Source organism: Drosophila grimshawi, unplaced genomic scaffold (assembly GCF_018153295.1).
Source record: "Drosophila grimshawi isolate 15287-2541.00 unplaced genomic scaffold, ASM1815329v1 contig_311, whole genome shotgun sequence".
Lineage (NCBI taxonomy): Eukaryota > Metazoa > Arthropoda > Insecta > Diptera > Drosophilidae > Drosophila > Drosophila grimshawi.
Window position 1 is genome coordinate 21,303,845 of NW_025063098.1, and position 17,857 is coordinate 21,321,701.

The 17,857-nt window shown below is 41.0% G+C and overlaps 1 protein-coding gene across 1 annotated transcript; it reads left to right on the forward strand.

Annotated features, from left to right (window-relative positions):
• Positions 1 to 6,054: 6,054 nt before the first annotated feature.
• Positions 6,055 to 16,257, forward strand: LOC6568399 (homeobox protein Hmx). The gene is made up of 3 exons (XM_001994857.3): positions 6,055 to 7,175; positions 13,019 to 13,128; positions 14,741 to 16,257. Exons 1-3 carry the CDS (start codon positions 6,379 to 6,381, stop codon positions 15,610 to 15,612), a joined length of 1,779 nt encoding a protein of 592 aa, XP_001994893.3. The 5' UTR covers positions 6,055 to 6,378; the 3' UTR covers positions 15,613 to 16,257.
• The last annotated feature ends 1,600 nt before the right edge of the window (positions 16,258 to 17,857 follow it).

Below are 17,857 nucleotides of genomic sequence, written 5' to 3' on the forward strand. Positions count from 1 at the left end.
TACGATTAAGGGTAGGGTTCATTTTGGGACGAGGAGTGGCTCAAATCAATAAATTAAAATCACACAATGAGCCAAATTTCAAATACTTAAATGCTTCTACAAATCCAAGTCAACATGACGTATGTGTCATATTTATGCCAGTCCAATGTATTTTGTCTGACTATTTTTATATACAACAGTTTTAACTACAGTAATCAACACATTAGCTTTGGAAAAGGACAAAGTCATTAAGCCTCAAAATAATTTATGTATTCTCTTTTTTAATGTTTTATTTTGAATATAAATAAATAGTCAAAGATGATTGTTTCTCCATTATGAAGCCTGTGAAAATGCAGTGACATCAAACTTCGATCACATTTTTAAAGTTCGCATACAAATTTAATGAATTATAAATCAGGTAATAATTATACGCTGCCCTGGCTATACAGACATATCGTATTTTATGGGTGCTCATCACGCGTTTTCACTCTCTCTTTTTGATGTCCCTTTTTTTAAATGCACCTCCAAAAGCATTTTCAGAAAATAGTATTCAATTTACTCAACAATCGGTCGACGTTGGCTCATCCCAGTTATTCCGCTTTGTTCAAATTGCATCTCTGCTATGACTCTTCTGCTCCCCTTGCTCTTCCTCTCTTTCCACATCTCTCTCTATACTGCTTTTGTGGCTATAACAAATTGGTAATTTTATACTGTTGGCGGTGCTTTGGTTGATGACCGACAATTCATTCTTCCTCTGTTTCTGTTTTTCTATTTTTTTTTTTTTTGTACAAATTATATCAATAGTTGTTAACGAACCAAAATGATTTGCCATTGTTTGTATTATGTATTTATTTATACTTAATTTGAGTGCATGATTTGAAACCTTAACCCATCAGTTTTAGCATTTAACTAACAATTCTGCAAAAACCATATAGGTTTGCGAAAGTCAAAATTTAAATCGGATGCATAATAAATATAAAATTGCGTCTCCTGTTGTAATGAAAAACTATGCAGTTTTCAATAAATTTTCAGTGTGATCTCAGAGAATGAAAGTAAAGCCGAACAAATGAAAAGTAAATCAAAGATGATCAGTTATTTAAGGCAGGCAGAAAATTAGATACATTTGCAGACCCAAGTAAGTCGGTTGATATCTTAATTTTAATTTTGAGTTTGATATATTATGTTTTTGCGCAAAAATTTAATTTAAAAAATCTATATATCTCAATTTTTCATATAACATCTTTCTTTTGATTCCACTTTTGAGGTTTGAGTTTGAATTGATTATTCTACATTGCTGTAGTTATATTTTTTTCGTGGTAACTGTCCACTGATGTCCACTGACAGCTCGATAGTGCATACAAGTTGTGCTCTACAAAAACATAATATTTCGAACACTCGAATTCAACTTATATATCATTTAATGCGGACTAAGTTTGGCAAACTTCCGTCTTAAGAAGATTCTGTGTATAATTTGTTTGTGTATATATAAGAAGATACAAATACAAATATTACTATATCATTTAAAAACTGGCAATCAATATAAGCCTTTATTTTATAAAGTTCGACTACACACAGATTACAATTAGACATAATATATTAATTTGTGTGACAAAACGACGCACTAATTATGATTTAAGACTTAAAATGCATATACTTTAACTAAAATACCTTTGTGAATTAGCACAAGGATCTGCTTTCAGACCAGACAGCGAAATGAGGTCAGAGCCATGTAATTTTATTTTTATATGCACACACTTAGCATGTCTGTCGCCGAAAAGCAGTTTAACGACTTGCTGCACTTATGTGGCATACAATTTATGATGCAGGAATAGCACTCAATCAGGCAGGATGTCATTGTCCTGGCCTTAAAAAAGTAAGTCATTTGAAAAACGCACAAGAAATTCGATTCGAATCGAGGGCCACGCGAAACTGTTGAAATGATAAAATATGAGCGTTCGTAATACAATTTATTTAAATCAAAGTCTAAAGCGTTATTTATGAGCGCAGCGAGAGGGGAACGCGCAGGTTGCGTGTGTTTCTCTATATATATTTCTAAAGACATTCTTACCTTGTTTTCCCACTCTCTCTCTCTCTCTCCCTCTCTGTCTCTCTCTCTCTCTTTCTGTGTGAGTGTATGTGTGGGAGGGTTATATATTTTATTCAACCATTGTCTGCATTTGAATGAAGACAAAAGCCAAGCCCAAAAAGCGCGTCACAAATTTACACGACTAATAGCCAAAATAGACGCAAACGGTAGACGAGAGGGGAATACAACTCCATTTGCTTTTAACCATACCATGCGATTCCATGCAGTTTATTGTTTAGCATGCTTTTCGCCTATTATATAAATGTTAATAGCAAACAAAAGCCGCAGCCATTTGCCTAATGTGTCCGATAACGAAATGGAGCGTCCGCTTTCGACGTGCCACAGGAGCCGCAGGAGATTTCGACAAAATACTCTTGAATTTATGTTGTTATTGTGCCCAGTGCTATGCCGCTAACAGCATTGAACAACGTCAATTGCCAAATTAATTGCAGTTAAGTCGAGCAAGCGTAGCCAGCCTGAGGCATCTACACTATGCTTGTATATATATATATATATATATATATATACATGTATGTGTGTGTGTGTGTTTATCGTAGGTGAGTATCTACAGAGTCAGAAGAGTTGGTTTCGGAGGCCGATCAAAAGCATCTGAGTCCCGAGCGGAACCTCAGCGTTGCTATGCAAAGACAGCCCACTCCAAGCAAATCCAAGCCAAGGCGTGCAAAGTGGGCGCCCAACTGCCAGCTAAAGTGGAGTCAATGAAAATTGCAACTCCCACTTTGCTCGTACGTCAATTAAGGCTTGTTTTTCTTGTTTGCCATTGCCACACACACATACACAGATGTAACACATGTATATATACATATACACATACATATATATATATATCTATATGTATATAGCAAGCACAGAAACATCGAAAAGCTTTGCAGCTTGTCTGCGTTGCTTTTGGATTTGGCTTTGGTTTCACTCCTCGCTTTCGCACTAACACACCAACTGCTCTCTCGCTTACTCAGCCCAACACACACACACTCACACACACATAGTATACATATATACACACTCTTTTATTGCAGTGCAATTTGTTGTAGAATCGTTTTGTCCGACAGTTGAACAGTTTGTTATTTCTTTTAAATGTTCCAAGTAAAGAGCTTTGGTCGTTTGCTTTCGGAATTTTTGTGGCTTGGCTTTGCCCCCTGGCCAGCGGTCAGGGATTGAGTTTAATGTGCTTGGGTAGGCTAAGAGCAAAGGTGCTGAAATTTTAGCTTCAGTTTTGGGATTGCGAATTAAGGTTGGATAATTTGGACTACATATCGAAATATCCTGAGCTAGTTTTGTGAGTAAGCGAAACACTTTCATTAACTTCATGTGTTTTGGTGAGATATTAATTTGTTTATGCATCCATTCAAATTAGCATTAGCATCCTTTTTGACGTGCCAATGTCAATTTGGCTAATTAATGCCGGCAAATAATGGTTGTAGTAGACCCAACAGAACTCAAATCAAATCTGATTTCGAAATCGAAAACTGAAACAGAAATGAAATTGTTTCACACACACACACACACACAGATAGTATTATTGGGCACTAAGAGTGCCCAAATGACATTGACGAGGCGATAAGTGACGCCCTCTGCCCTCTGCCCAGGCCCAGACCCAGACCCAGCCAACCCCCTTTATAAGAGAAGTAACGCGATTTCCATTTGTGCATTCAGCTCAAATTAAAGTGGGGCAGCGCCTAAGTGTCAACACCTTTTGAACTAAACGTCGTCGCTGCTGTACTCTCTGAAATCGTTCCGGGCTGCTTTTCAATGGGATGTTCTTATTGCGGAATCTAACATGAAAACGAATCAAAAACAAGCAAAGCGTAGAGGGAAATTATATAAAAATATGTTACGCTGCAATGCCAGCAGGTGGAAAAACTCTCAGCACCTCTCCCCACGACACACACACGCACACACACACACACACACAGATACACACACAAGTATATGGTGTGTATTTGTTGGGGGGGAGAAACAGCGCCAAAATTTGCGGTGGCTGGCAGCTCTTCCAGACGCACTTTGGCAAAGCAATCTTCTAAACAGGATAAATGTAATTGCGCATGAATTTCTACGCATTTTTCTGTGCCGCCGTTGCCGTCTTGGTGGCAAATGTTTTTAGTTATTTGCCGGCGGTGTCAGCTGAGCGGTAGTGGTGGCCGCGGACAGTTCCCATTGGCTTGCCAGCGACACGCCCACTCTCAACAAATTGAGTATCGCTCTACACACACGCACACACTCGCTCTCTTTCTCTCTCTCTCTCTCTCTCTCTTGCTCAGTCTGTCTCTCTCTCTTTTGGTGGCTGTGTCTCTCTCAGTTGCCAGTTTGCTATGTGTGCAATTGCCTCGCATAACGTTTTTTTTTTGTCTTGTGCAAATTGCTTGCAACACTTTTTGAATGCCTCGTGGTCGTCTCAGTCGAAAGCATTTAAAAATTCAATTTACCTCATTCTCTCTCTCTCCCTCTCCCTCTCTTTCTCTTTCTGTCTCTTTCGCTTCCTCTTGCTCTCGTTTGTCTGCAAAGTTTGCTCAGCTTTTGTAAAAATGGCTGCCTCTGTGCTCTGTGGGGGTTGTTCGCAAACCGGAAACATTTTGGAATAGAACATGAGTGTGCCGTGATTTCAATCCGCTGCGCTGTTGTATTGGTTTCACAGAATTATGCTGAGATTTCAATATTTATTAAATAAATCACAGATGTGATAAATATTTCGAAATTTAAATAAATAATATGCAGCGATTTTATCATTCAACTTTATTTAGTCCTAGTCGTAATAATAAAATCAGCTAAAATAAATAAATAGAAAGAATTTATAGATTTCTATAAAATACTTTTGCGTGACTCAAAAAGTAGTATTTAAATATCATAAATGAATACTGATTAACTATCTTTATCTTGTGAACGGTATTTTACAGCTACTTATATTAGTCTTGTGCGATTAGCTAACGATAAAGCCTTTCACACAGACAACTGGCTTGTTTTGGTTGTTAAATATGGCCAAGTAAATGTTCAACTTAAGCCTTTTCTAATACGCAGCTCAATTCACCCGAACGGAACCTTTCAACTGCCATCAATTAAGATGGTTTGCACACTTTGGAGCAATAGAACTGCACACAGAGCAGCACTTGACCCTTGTTGGGTGCCAATTGATTGATTTTATATTGGCATTTCAATGGATGCCCACCACACATACACACAAATACACACACATACACACACACACACATTCGTTTAGGTGCACGAAGGCTAAGCGCGCCCCACTTGGACATGTTTCAATTGCCAAGTGTTTCAGGCTCATATTGAAACTTTCTGCTCGTGATTTTTGTTTTGCTTTTTTTTTTTTATTTTTATTGTCACAATTTACGAAGAGCGACAAAAAAAAGAAGAATATTCGCAAAGTGACTGTCGATGCGGTTGCAGCGCAATTGTCGAAATAAGCGAACAGAAACGCAACTCAGCAAATGGAATGGAAATCGAAACAGACCAGAACAAAAAAAAAAAAAAGAAAGAAGAGCGCTGAGAGAGCCACCCCTGTGAGAAAGAGCGCGCATGATTAAAAGAGAGAGCGCCAGAAACACACACACACACACACAGACACTCTTATATATACATGCATGTAGACACCCTCCCATCTTAATGGAATAGCTATCTCTGCTTCACCCTCTAGGTGTGCGTGTGTGTGTGTGTGTGTGTAAACTTGCGGAAAACCATTTAGCGCAACGACCAAAAGAATTTCACAGCCAACAGAGGCAGGCAGACAGGCAGGCAGCCAACCAACCATCCGAGCTGAGTTCAGTTGTGTTTAGCACATTTTCAGTTTCAGTTTCAGTTGAGTGCCGCAGCAGGCAGTCGGCGCACACGCTCTACGATACGACCGGGGGTTAAAAATCCAGAGACTTAAACAATAAAATTACTAAACGATCGCTTACACATACACGTGCACACATACACAAACTGAGGAGACATTAGAGAGAGAGAGAGTGAGATAAAGAGAGAGAGAGAGAAAGACAGAGAGAGAGTGCGAGAGTGAGAGAGGTCGAGAGGCAGGCAGACGCGTCGAGGACTTTGCGCCTGTTAACAGCAAACATTTGAATTTAAATGCGAATCGTTGATCAAACGGTGCAGACGTCCCGGTTGCCACCTGAGTAAATTAAAGTCCTGTGCTAGATGCTCGTCATTCAGTGCTCAACTCGCACCCAATGAGCCAATTGACCACCTGAGCCCAGTGTCTGAATCGAAACATTTAGAAAACATTGTGAAACAATTGCAAATATTGAAAATTGAAAGTGAATATAGAAAAAGTGCTTTTGTGCGAAATGTCTTCCTCTGAGGCCGAAGTTGATATCAGTGTGGTGTCCAGTCCGGAGCCGAGTCCGTTAGGTGCCGCCGGCATGAGCAATGGTCGCGAGAGTCCCCTGGCGCGCTCCGTTGATGGCAGCTCGCCACCAGCGACGCCGACGCACCGCTCCACGCCCAACACGACCGCTGGCACGCCCACATCAACGTCAGCCATCGCGGTTCCACACTATCATCACAGTCCCAATGGCGCTGTGCCGCCGGCGGTGCTCCATCATCATCTGCAGCATCATCTCAGCTCGCTCAGCGGCCATCCTGTCGCGCTGCATCATGCCCTACACAGTTTTGGACATCTGCATCCGGCTCATGCGGCACAGCATCCCGCGCTGCTGCAACATGCTGTGGCGCCCACACATCTGGCAGATCGATTAAGTTCACCGCCCGCACTGGCCGCAATGGCACCCAAGTCTCCGGAACTGGACCGCAATGGCAGCGCCAGCGAGGAGCTCGGCCACAGTTTGAATAACAACAACAGCAAGATGGTGAACCACAATAGCACATGTGCCTCAGCGGCAGCAGCCGCAGTGGCAGCAGCAGCGGCTTCCGTTGGCGCCAACAGCAATGATAGCAATACGAGCAGCAATGGCAACAAGGCCAGCACCGGCTCCAACGGTTTCACCAGCTTCTCCATCTCCAGCATATTGAGTCGCAGCGAGCCGGCGAGAAAGAATGGCGCCACAGCGCTGATAACGCCCACGCCACAATTGCCGCATGGAGGCGGCGCGGGCGGACCACAGGATGCGGCCATGCTCTCAAGGTGAGTTTGCTACTGTTTCTAGTGTTCGACAGCTACTCAGGTGCACTTGTAGAGCTGTTTAGACCCGGCTTAAGAGCCAAGAGTGCTGCTCTTTGTTTTCCCATCCAAAAAGTCAAGCGTTCCCTCAGTTTTCAATGAGCCTAAGCGGCTACAATTTCACCTGATTTTGTTTCGATTCTTTGCTCCTTGAAAATATTGAACAAATTTTGTGTAATCCTTAAGGTATTCAAAAACAATAGCATTGGGTTCGAGTTGTCTGAAGGTGACGCAAATCTGTTCTGTGGAAAAACACACGCATACTGTCTAACAACGAGGAGTAGTTGAAGTTGTTGTTTGAGCTGATTGCCAAGATAGAAATTTTAATGGAAATGCAGCTAGATTGAAAAGTGAATGTCACAGGACACCCTAAGTGATTGCCGAGATGAGTGGCTGGCGATAAAAAGGATGCAAAAGGTTGCCTTACTTAGTATGACTTATAATTTACCCAATTGATGAGGTTTCAAATGCACAATTTTAAGTAGCGTATTGTCTGAAAGTAAAGTAAATGTATATTTGCTACCATTTAGTCTACTGTTGATAATCATCACAATCAGCTTAATTGACATATAATCATATTGTGCATAACTAAAATCCTTCTAACGATTGCAATTAATTTCAAAAAGTTGTGATACGTATCATTCAGAATACGATTTTGAATTGAAAAAATAATAACAAACATTCCAGCTCTGATACTTTATCAGTTATATAAGATTTGAATTTTGCCATTAGTATATATTGAGTCAGAAATTTTGACTGGTGAGATCCTCTTGTGTTGCACAATAAGAGATATTTTAATCGTATCGCTTCCGCTTCAAACTGACCATTGGACGCATAATGAATACTATTATAAATCGATACCGGTTCCTTTAATTTGGCTATGCAATTTACGAAAGTATCAAATTTCGCAACATTTGCAAATGAAATTCAATGCAATATCCTAAAACATATACATATGCATAACTGTCTGGAAATATTCCGGCATGTAAAAATGTATGAATACAACTTTGTACTGAATAAATGAATGAACCCTCACTGAACTGACCTACATACGTGTGTGTATGTGTGTGTGTGTGTGTTTGTGTGTGTAGACAGTCATTGAGGGCCGCCTACATTTGAGAATGCAGCTCATCGATAAGTTGATATGTATGAAAAGTAAACGGTGTCCTGCTAACCCCAGTTAGCCGGCATTTAAATGCGCATAAAAAGGACATGAGTCGAGTGATCAAATTTCGAATTGCTCGATTAAAGCATGTGTTGAATTAAAAAAATGTTGCACTTTTTTTTATTATTAATTTTTTTCATTTTTTTGTTATGAGCTGAACTCCCCGACTTTTTATGCGCTCGCCGGACACATGCAAAGCAGACAGTTTTTTTCTTCTTTTTTTTTGGTTCTTGTCAGCTTTCCTGTGCGTTTCTTTTATTCTTTTCATTTTAATAATGATCATTTTCATTTCATTTACGCATGCGCTCACCGATCGATGCAGCGATAAGGGAGTCCGCTCGCGAGGGTCGCGTGCTGGTTACCCCAATTAAGAGCGAGGATCGCCCTCGCTCTTGGGCCAAGTGTTGACTCCTGCTGTTTGGCGCTTACAGCTGACGTGTGGCTGGCTATGTGACGGGCTTATCACTTGATCATCGAAGTTGGTTGCTCTTTCTCTGTCTCTCGAATGATTAATGCAAGCGCACCAAAAATGCTGAGTGATCGTTTAATACAAATACCTATACTTAAATACTATACTGATGAGGGACTTTCACCTGGGCCACCTTTTTTTGTGTGATACAAACGCGTATTTTGACATTGGCATTACGTTTTTTAATTAGTGGTCAGCTACTGTCGAAGTTGCGCTGCTCTGCAACTGCGGTTTAATTATGGCGCAGCAAAGAACGCAGTTAAGCGCTGTAACTGTAACCTGATATGCTTGTGAGTGCGCCCAACAAAGGGACTACTCAGCTAACGGAAGGGGTGCTCAAGTCCAGGAAACGTATGTACTATTTAGTACGTGTGTGTCTATTGTGCGCTGCTCTTTTTACTCTTCATATATATATATATATATTTTTTTTTGTTTTTTTTTGTTCATGTACAAGGATAACGAGAATAAATGGCATGACAATATAATTATATAGTGGAGTAATTACAATCCAATTTCAGTCCCATTGCATTGCGCGCGGTTTTGTGATATCTAATCTATCACAAAAGGGATTAACTGAAGCGGCATTTAGTGGTGAAGTGGTCTGCGATTTGTGACGTTTTTATCTAGATGTAATGTCGGGCACACTTTGTTTCCATTTAATGAAAACATATTCGCAGTGCATCATGCACTGATTTCACATCTAGATTTGAGGCTTGACTTTGGCTTTGGGCTTTGGACTCCTTTTTGGGCGCGTGTCATTTGTGCGACTTCCTGTGGCGTAACCAAAAAACTAATTTTGCGCTCACCACAAATGTCACCATTTTTCAAGTGGCAGTCTTAGCCTAAGCCGCTCCACGCCATCGAATATAATATTGTACATGCATACATATATATTTGACAATATTTTCATGCTAATCCCGTTTAATGACAAAAGTAAGCCAACCGGGTTAGCTACTGATTCAGCTTCAGCCCCTCTTCTGCCCAGTCAACTGTGAGCTGCTGTTCAATATTTTGGCTACTTTGTGGTCGGGTCGAGTGCCCGCACCGTTGACACCCGTTCAAAATGTCACAAATACCAAATATAATGTGGTTAGGCAATGCATTTTTACCGATTTCGGGGCCTTCATGCAGCCAATTAGCGTGTGCAAATCTTTTATACATGAGCGAATCCTAAGCGGTTTAGGCCTGTGCACACACACACACAAACACACACACAATATACACACAGACACACACGAACTCATTGTTAACATTTAAATTTATTTATTTAAATTAATTTTTTGTGCGACAATTGTCGTTTTGCATGTGATATGCTTTTCGGGCGGTTTTCACTTAAGTGGCTTCGCTGACCTGGTTAAGGCAGCTGTCGGGTCGAATAATCTAAGCAAAGAGCATTGAAGTGTTGAAATCTGCGGGCACTTGAAGAAGTTAAGCTTATGAAGCAATTGAAGTGATTCGGCTTCTGCGCCACTAAGTAAGGAAATTATTGAGTTAAACATGCAATATTCTCAAATGAGCAGATTAAATGAAAAGTAAATGGAAATAATAAAGGATAACCATGCATTTTGCTCAAATGCTGATTTGGAATTGTTAGACTATTAGTTGAGAAATTTTGTACAAATAAAATCGGTATCTGTGCTAGATGTTAATAAATTTAACTCAGTGTCAAATTCAAATTCTTTTTCAAATTCTGTAATCAATTGGTTTAAATATATATTGTTGTCTTGGTCATTTGACTTTCGTTCTATAAGTTTGAAATAGGTTTTTTAAAATATTTATACAATTAGCTTCTTTGATTAAAATAGTGAATGGGGTTTACTTAATTGTTTTCATAAACTTTTTAGAAAAATCTCTTTTCTTTGAAACTCAACCATTATATCATATTGAGTTGGGACCTTCTACCCATGCCTAACCATGCAAAACATCAAAGCTCTTTAAGACCCAAAGTAGACCCAAGCTTGCAAGGACCTTTCGGTAAAATAGCAAAACAAGGCGTAGAACCCATGTAGACTGCCATGTTGAACAACTCAATTGCATAGCACACTTTTATCCTAGCACAAAAGGCCCCCAAGAAGAATTATGACAGCGACGTGGAAGAAGCCCAAAGCAAGAACCGCAAACAATTCATTAAACGAGAAATAACAGCCATGCATCAACTTGAGCTGGAACAGGCATTTGTTGGCTTGAGAAGTGAGGGGAGGGCGCTGTTGGGTCGCTCCACGTTGACTTCTGACAGATCCGGGGGCGGTTTGCTGTAGCGCACCCACTCCGTTGAATTTTAAACATGGTCATCCACTTCCGCCACAAAGTGACACCAATGAAAACGGAGATAGAGACGTGCTGTGAGTCTGTGGTAGCCGCGGGCGATGGAATGTTGTATTTATTTCATTGCTGGGCGGAAAACAAATGCCTCGGACTTGGGTCGGGGAGCCTTTGATTTGGATAATTAGTAAAGCAAATAGCTACAAGCTGTTTGCAATTCATTGGGGCCCCTTCCGTTGACAGCATTCAACGAGCACCATTTTCGCGCAGTAATTGAGGTAATTTCTTCTCGTTTTTTTTTCATTTTTAATTTCTTGTTTCATTTGAGCTGCTTGGCTGTAATTTGAGGAGTTGCTAGGGCGTCATCTTTTGGACGAGAGCAAAATCGGCTTTCTCTCAATTGACGTTGTAAACATGAAGCCCATTAGAAGTGATTTGAGCCGTCAGCTTGCCAAGCAGCCAAATAGCCAGTTAGCCAGTTGGGGAAGCCTTTGAAGCGTCGCTTGCGGAGGGAGTGGTTCATAATTTAGCAGCGGGCGGGGGCAAAAGGTAAATTTAATTGAAAAAAACATTACTTACAAAACGTAGAAGAGGAAAGGAGAGAGTAAAAGAGAGAGAGATTGAGACAGAAAGAGTAAGAGAGATAGAGAGAGAGAGAAAGAGCTTGACAACTATTGATTTACACACCTGCACCTTGGCCGTTGAGAAAGAGGTCAGCTAAATGTTAATGTCACACACAACTTGGCCAGCACATTGTCTGTCTGTCTGAAGGGTGGTTGGGCGACTTTTTGGGGGGGTGGCTGTGTTCAAAATGAAATCACAGTCTGCTGCTTGGCCACGGGTCACTTGCAAAACGGTCAAAGGGTTTAACAAGCACGAAAACAAACCAAACAAAACAATACCAAAAGCAAACTTGGGCTCGTATTGTGTTCAGCCATTGGTATTTTAGACTGGTGGGAATGTACTGCAGTGCAACTGCAACTGTAGCTGTAACTGTGGCTGCGGCTGGTCCCGCGCGCATTGTTAAACAGCAAAGTTCATTGAGTGCGTGGGAAGCTTAAGAACACCGGAGAGACTTTTAAACATATCAATAAATCAATCAAATTGCCCAGCCGGACTGCTTGAGTGGTGGTGGTCGTCGTGGTGGTTGTGCGGTGGCTACAAGAAAAGCTCTTAAGTGCCACAACCAGGCAATAACTCTCCACCAACCCCACATCCACAGATGTGCTACCCCTCGGTAAAACAAAAGCAGCTTTCTTCCAATTACCTCTTGCATTAGCTTCTGCCTGAATGATTTGACTTGAAAACTTTGATTTAGCACAATAAGCCCCCAAAACCACCCCCCGCACACACACACACACACACATATATATATAAATATATATATATATCTCGTATATGGAACACATTATAACGTAAACGCCAAAAAGTGTTTCTCGTCTTTCAAACTTTGCTGCGTCTAACATAAATAAATAAATGTATTTATAAAGATGCTTTTAAGCAAGCAACCTAACAAGGTTACATGGACGCCGGCATTTATACACACACACACACACACACACACCCACACAGGCATACATACAAACATTTATATATATTTTATATGTATATTATATTAAATATGTGAGTTATTTAGGGGAGCAAAATTCGCAGCAGCTGTTGCCAGTTATGGCGGTTATCTGGTGTGGGGTTGCTTAGCATTTAAGGGTCGCTCTTTCTTTGATACTTTTCTAGCTTATCTCAGTTTGCCAGCAACTTTTTTGCCGTCGGCATCAGGCTATATATATTAAATGTTCATGTTAATGGTCTAAATACCGTACAGCTGAAATTACGGCAATTATAAATCTGCATAATTTATGGCATTTACTAACCTTTGCTTTTTGCATCATTGTTGTTTCTATTTATTTTCAGATTGGGTTTCATCTCCCAATGGGGCGCTCTGGCTGGACGTTATGCTGCTCTATGCCCACCTGGCTGGCCCTGGGCACCACAGCGAATGCCCTTCCATAGTCCAACACATGGTAAGTTCCTTTTTGCTCGAATACAATCAACTTATTAAAGTTACACAGTTGAAGTATTTATGAAATTGGATAGATGCAAGTGAAAGTTTAAGGAATAGGAATTTGTAATATTTTCAAGAGTACTGGATTAGAATACGGAACAGATTTCAAAGAAATTAATAGATAAATTGGAGCCTTAAATATTTAGATACAAGATATTGTAGATGGATCAGCTGATAGACCTGGCTGAAGCATTAGCTTTAAAAGTGCATTTGACTATTTATTTATGTCGCTTAATTAAATTTCATGTCATTCCATTCCCAATCGCATTTTGCTGCCGATAATTCGCAGCTTAGCTAATTTCCCCTAAGAGGGCTACAGAAATAACTAGAATTCTTGAGTAAGGAATGTGCATTGGCTGGCATTCTTTAAAGCATTACATTTAATTTGCATAGTTGGTGGCGCAAACTTGACTAATGCGCACAAGAATTCGAGCAATGCATTTCGCACTAAGTGCGCCCTGAGGCAGGCAACACATTGTACAAAAGACCCCCACACACACACGAGTGGATGGGTTAGCATAGTCCCAAGATGTGGCATGCCACTTGGGGCAGAGTGTCCGCTATTCAGAAATACACGGCTGCAGTAATCGCCATTTTCAATTAATTGCAATTTGTAATCGAGTATCGAGTTACGAATGCGGGGCACATAGTACAAAGTGTTTGACAAGCTCGCCTTCCCTTTGTTGGGTATTAAGTGCGCGAGGTATTCGCCACTAGTGGGCTTGGAGGCTATTATATGCCACTATGCTGCTTAAAGCCCACTTGATTGGGCCTGTAGCATTAGAAGTCAATGCAATTGCATTTGCTCATGTAAATTGGCCTTAAGTTTTGCACCCCGCGAGGCTTCGGAATTTAGTTAATTCAACTCAGAGTTTTCTAGTCAAGTTTGAAGTGAACAAATTGTTCTTGTATGCTATGCTTGTATGGTGAGGGGCATTGGAAGGGTCGTTAAATGCATATGGAGCAAAGTACAGCAATTTAAACTTTGCAAATAGGTTCCAAACTAAAAGCTCAATAAAAATAGAATTGCTCACCTGACTGACAGCCATTTTAAATGGTAATTTAACACACACACACAAATACTCAGAGTTGTATGTAGCCATATATGTTGTGTGGTTGGGGGGAGTGGGAGTTGTGCGAGGACAATTGCTCTCCGCGTCTGCGCGCTAACTGGATTGCAGGCACACACACACACACACACAAATATAATAACAAAAGAAAGGAAGAAACAAGACGAAGGCAAGTGTGAGGTTAAGTGTTGCAGCTTAAATCTGTGCAGCAGCACACACACACACAGACACATACCGCGTCTTAAACAACCCTTAAAGCAGCCACCCTCGCCTCCATACTCATACGCGGAAATACGACAACACCCACCCAACCACACATACACACACACACACACACATGTGCAGGCAGGCAGGCAGTTAAATTAACTAAAAAATATTGCACAGGCCAAGCGCTCTCTCTTTCTCTCTCTATCCCTCCATCTCTCTCTATATACTCGAGTCATGCTCTGTCACTCATGCGCTCTCTCTTGCTCTCTCTCTCTCTCTTTTGACTCTCTGCAGACAGTTCCTCTACAAATACCACGGAAAATCCACCATCGCCCACATCCCTAAGTCCCAGCAGCGGCAACAATAACAACAATAGTAACAACAATAACAACGACAACAACAACAGCACTGCCAATGCGAACAGCAATAATGCGGGCAATGGACACGCCAGCAAATCACCACCACCCGGCTTGGCTGGATCGCACCACAACACACATCACCCACTCTACCAGCAGCAGCAGCAACAGCATCCACATGCTGCCCAGCAGCAGCATTTACAGCATCCACATCAGCCCAGCACGCCCACCAGTAGCAGCAGCGCCGGCGGGCTCTCCCATCATGGACATCATCTGTCGGGCTCTCATACGAGCGCCGGCTACATGCTGCCCACCAGCTCCAACGAGTCAGACGATGATGGCGAGGAAATCATTGAGGAAGACGATGGCACCGATGGCCCATCCGACAGTTCATCACCGCACGGCGACGGCAGCAATTCCAAGCGTAAGAAGAAAACGCGTACGGTCTTCTCACGCGCCCAGGTATTCCAACTGGAGTCCACGTTCGACATGAAACGCTACCTCAGCTCATCGGAGCGTGCGGGACTCGCAGCCTCACTGCGTCTGACCGAGACGCAGGTGAAGATCTGGTTTCAGAATCGACGCAACAAATGGAAACGCCAATTGGCCGCCGAGCTGGAAGCCGCCAACATGGCCAACATGGCACATGCTGCCCAGCGGCTGGTGCGTGTGCCTGTCCTCTATCATGATGGGACCACAGCTGGATTTGTGCCACCACCGCCGCCGCATCATCATCCGATGCAGTATTATGCATCGGCAGTTGCCCGCAACAATAGCCCACCGCGACCGCCGCTGTCGTCGCTGGTATAGAACGTGGGTTGCCTGGCGGCGCCAATGACGCTGCTGAAGCCGCCACTGCCAACGGGGATGCTGTCAATGCCGCAGCGAATACCTGCGCTCCAGTTGAGACTCTGCTCTCTCGAAACGGACTCCGATGGCGAGCAGGAGCCGCAAGCCACGGGCACAGACGACGACGATGCGGCCATCGATGTGGAGGCCGATGAGGAGCTCGATTCGGAGCAGCATCAGCAGCAAATGCTCGCAAATAACTGTGTCGGCTCAACGCTATCAGCAATTGCGACACCGCCGCCTTCCTCCTCCAGCACTTTTGAGCTGCGCACAAAAAACAACAGCAACAACAACAACAATTGCGTGGAACGCAAAGATGGTGCGAGTCAGGCTGCGACTCCCACTGCTGCTGTGGATAAATCGATAATCCACAAGGCGCACTCCTACTGAGCAGCTGGTCCAGTGATGGCTGCCAGCCCATGCCGCCCACTCCCAGTTGCATTGTAAATTTCTATTGAAAAGTTTGCCAAAAGGATTAGCGGCTAAGTGCACATCAATTGGTTTCAATGCTATCCACAAAGGCAACAACAACAAAAGAAAACGAGAGTAAAAAACAAAAACGAAATGGAGGACGGCTCACTGTGCCTCATAAACATAATCGATGAAAAGCTGTAAAGTTTTGAATAGTTTGTTCCTGAAGCTTTTGTATATATATATATATATATATATATATATATATATATATATATATATATATATATACGTACTTATTGTAGGGGCTCGCTTATCTAAATATGTAGGTATGGGGGTGGTGGTTAGGGTGCTTCAATCTCAAGCTCTGCAGCTTGGCATAAGCTACTTATAAATATTTAAACTTATACCCTATCTTCAATCACTCTCTCACCGTTCTCATTGTAAATGCCCCACTTGCTCAATAACTTTTAAGCCATTTTATCAATTTAGTTTATTGTAAATATCCAATTGAAGCTAACTTAATATAATTCGGTTTTAGTTTGCTTTAATTTATCATTGCTGGTCAAATGTATGTTAATATCAAATAGTTATGTATGATAATCGTAACAATAATAAGCTGTTGGTTTCCATAAGCAGGCAATTAAATATATATAATAAAAACATAATCAATCGATGTACACTGTATAAGCCATGGTTAATAAACAACTGGCATATATATATATAGATATGTATGTATTTGTATGTACTATATCAAGCAATTACCAAATAACTAGTTAAATCATTACTTCAATGTATTAAAAACACAGCGCAACCTAAATTTAAAATAAGATCAAAAGAAAAATACACAAAAACATGCTTATATAAAAATTAAAATTATGAATAAAACCCAATAAAAAATTATGTAATTAAAAGAAGACATTCTCTTTCTTGTTCATCATAGACTAAGATTTGGAACATGGTGAGTAAAATATTGGGTGATTAATCATGTGAACAAGTGCAGATATTTCAAAATCAATTTGAAAAAAAGCATCTGAGTCTACTTATTGAGTATCATCTTAGTATTAAATTGATTCTACATTTTACATATTGGAACAAATTCAATTGTGAATCTTAAAATGAGAGCTAAAATCTTGTGCTTATACAAATAGTTGATAGTTGATTGAAAATGTCGAATAAAAAAGGTGAAAAATGTACCTAATGGAATATTAATAGCAGACTAGGCAACAACTCACGTAGCAGTTACGCGGAGCAAAAAAGCAAATAAAATAAGAGATTGTTTTAGCAATAGCACAATCTGTACAGTTCGGATGCAATGCTCTTATTCTTTCTGATATTGCTACAACTACAAATAATCCAATGATAATTTGTTTGCTCAGAGTAAAGCTGAGTGAAAGAGCACTCATTTGTTCTGCTATTGACTCTGCTATTGCTATGTAATTGCTCCTGCTTCAATCTGCAGTCGTGAATTCGATTTCGCATGGCAATTTGCCGGCATTTTAAATAAACATTTGTATTTTTATTTCAGCAATTTTCAAATGAGCTTTGGAAGTGCTATTCCCCAACGGGAGTGGCCTGAAATCCTTCTTTATGTTTAATTGCCAACGCACACATTCATCTACATACATATGCATTTGTGTATGTATATTTATGAATTAAACTGTAGATATGGTGGTATGTTTGCAAGCGACAACAACAATTGATGGCAGTTGTTGTGCATCTGATGCTGTTTGTTGTTGGGCGATTTAAGTTACCATTTATTGTGCACTTTGTTGTTGTTGTTGTTAAGTCGCAC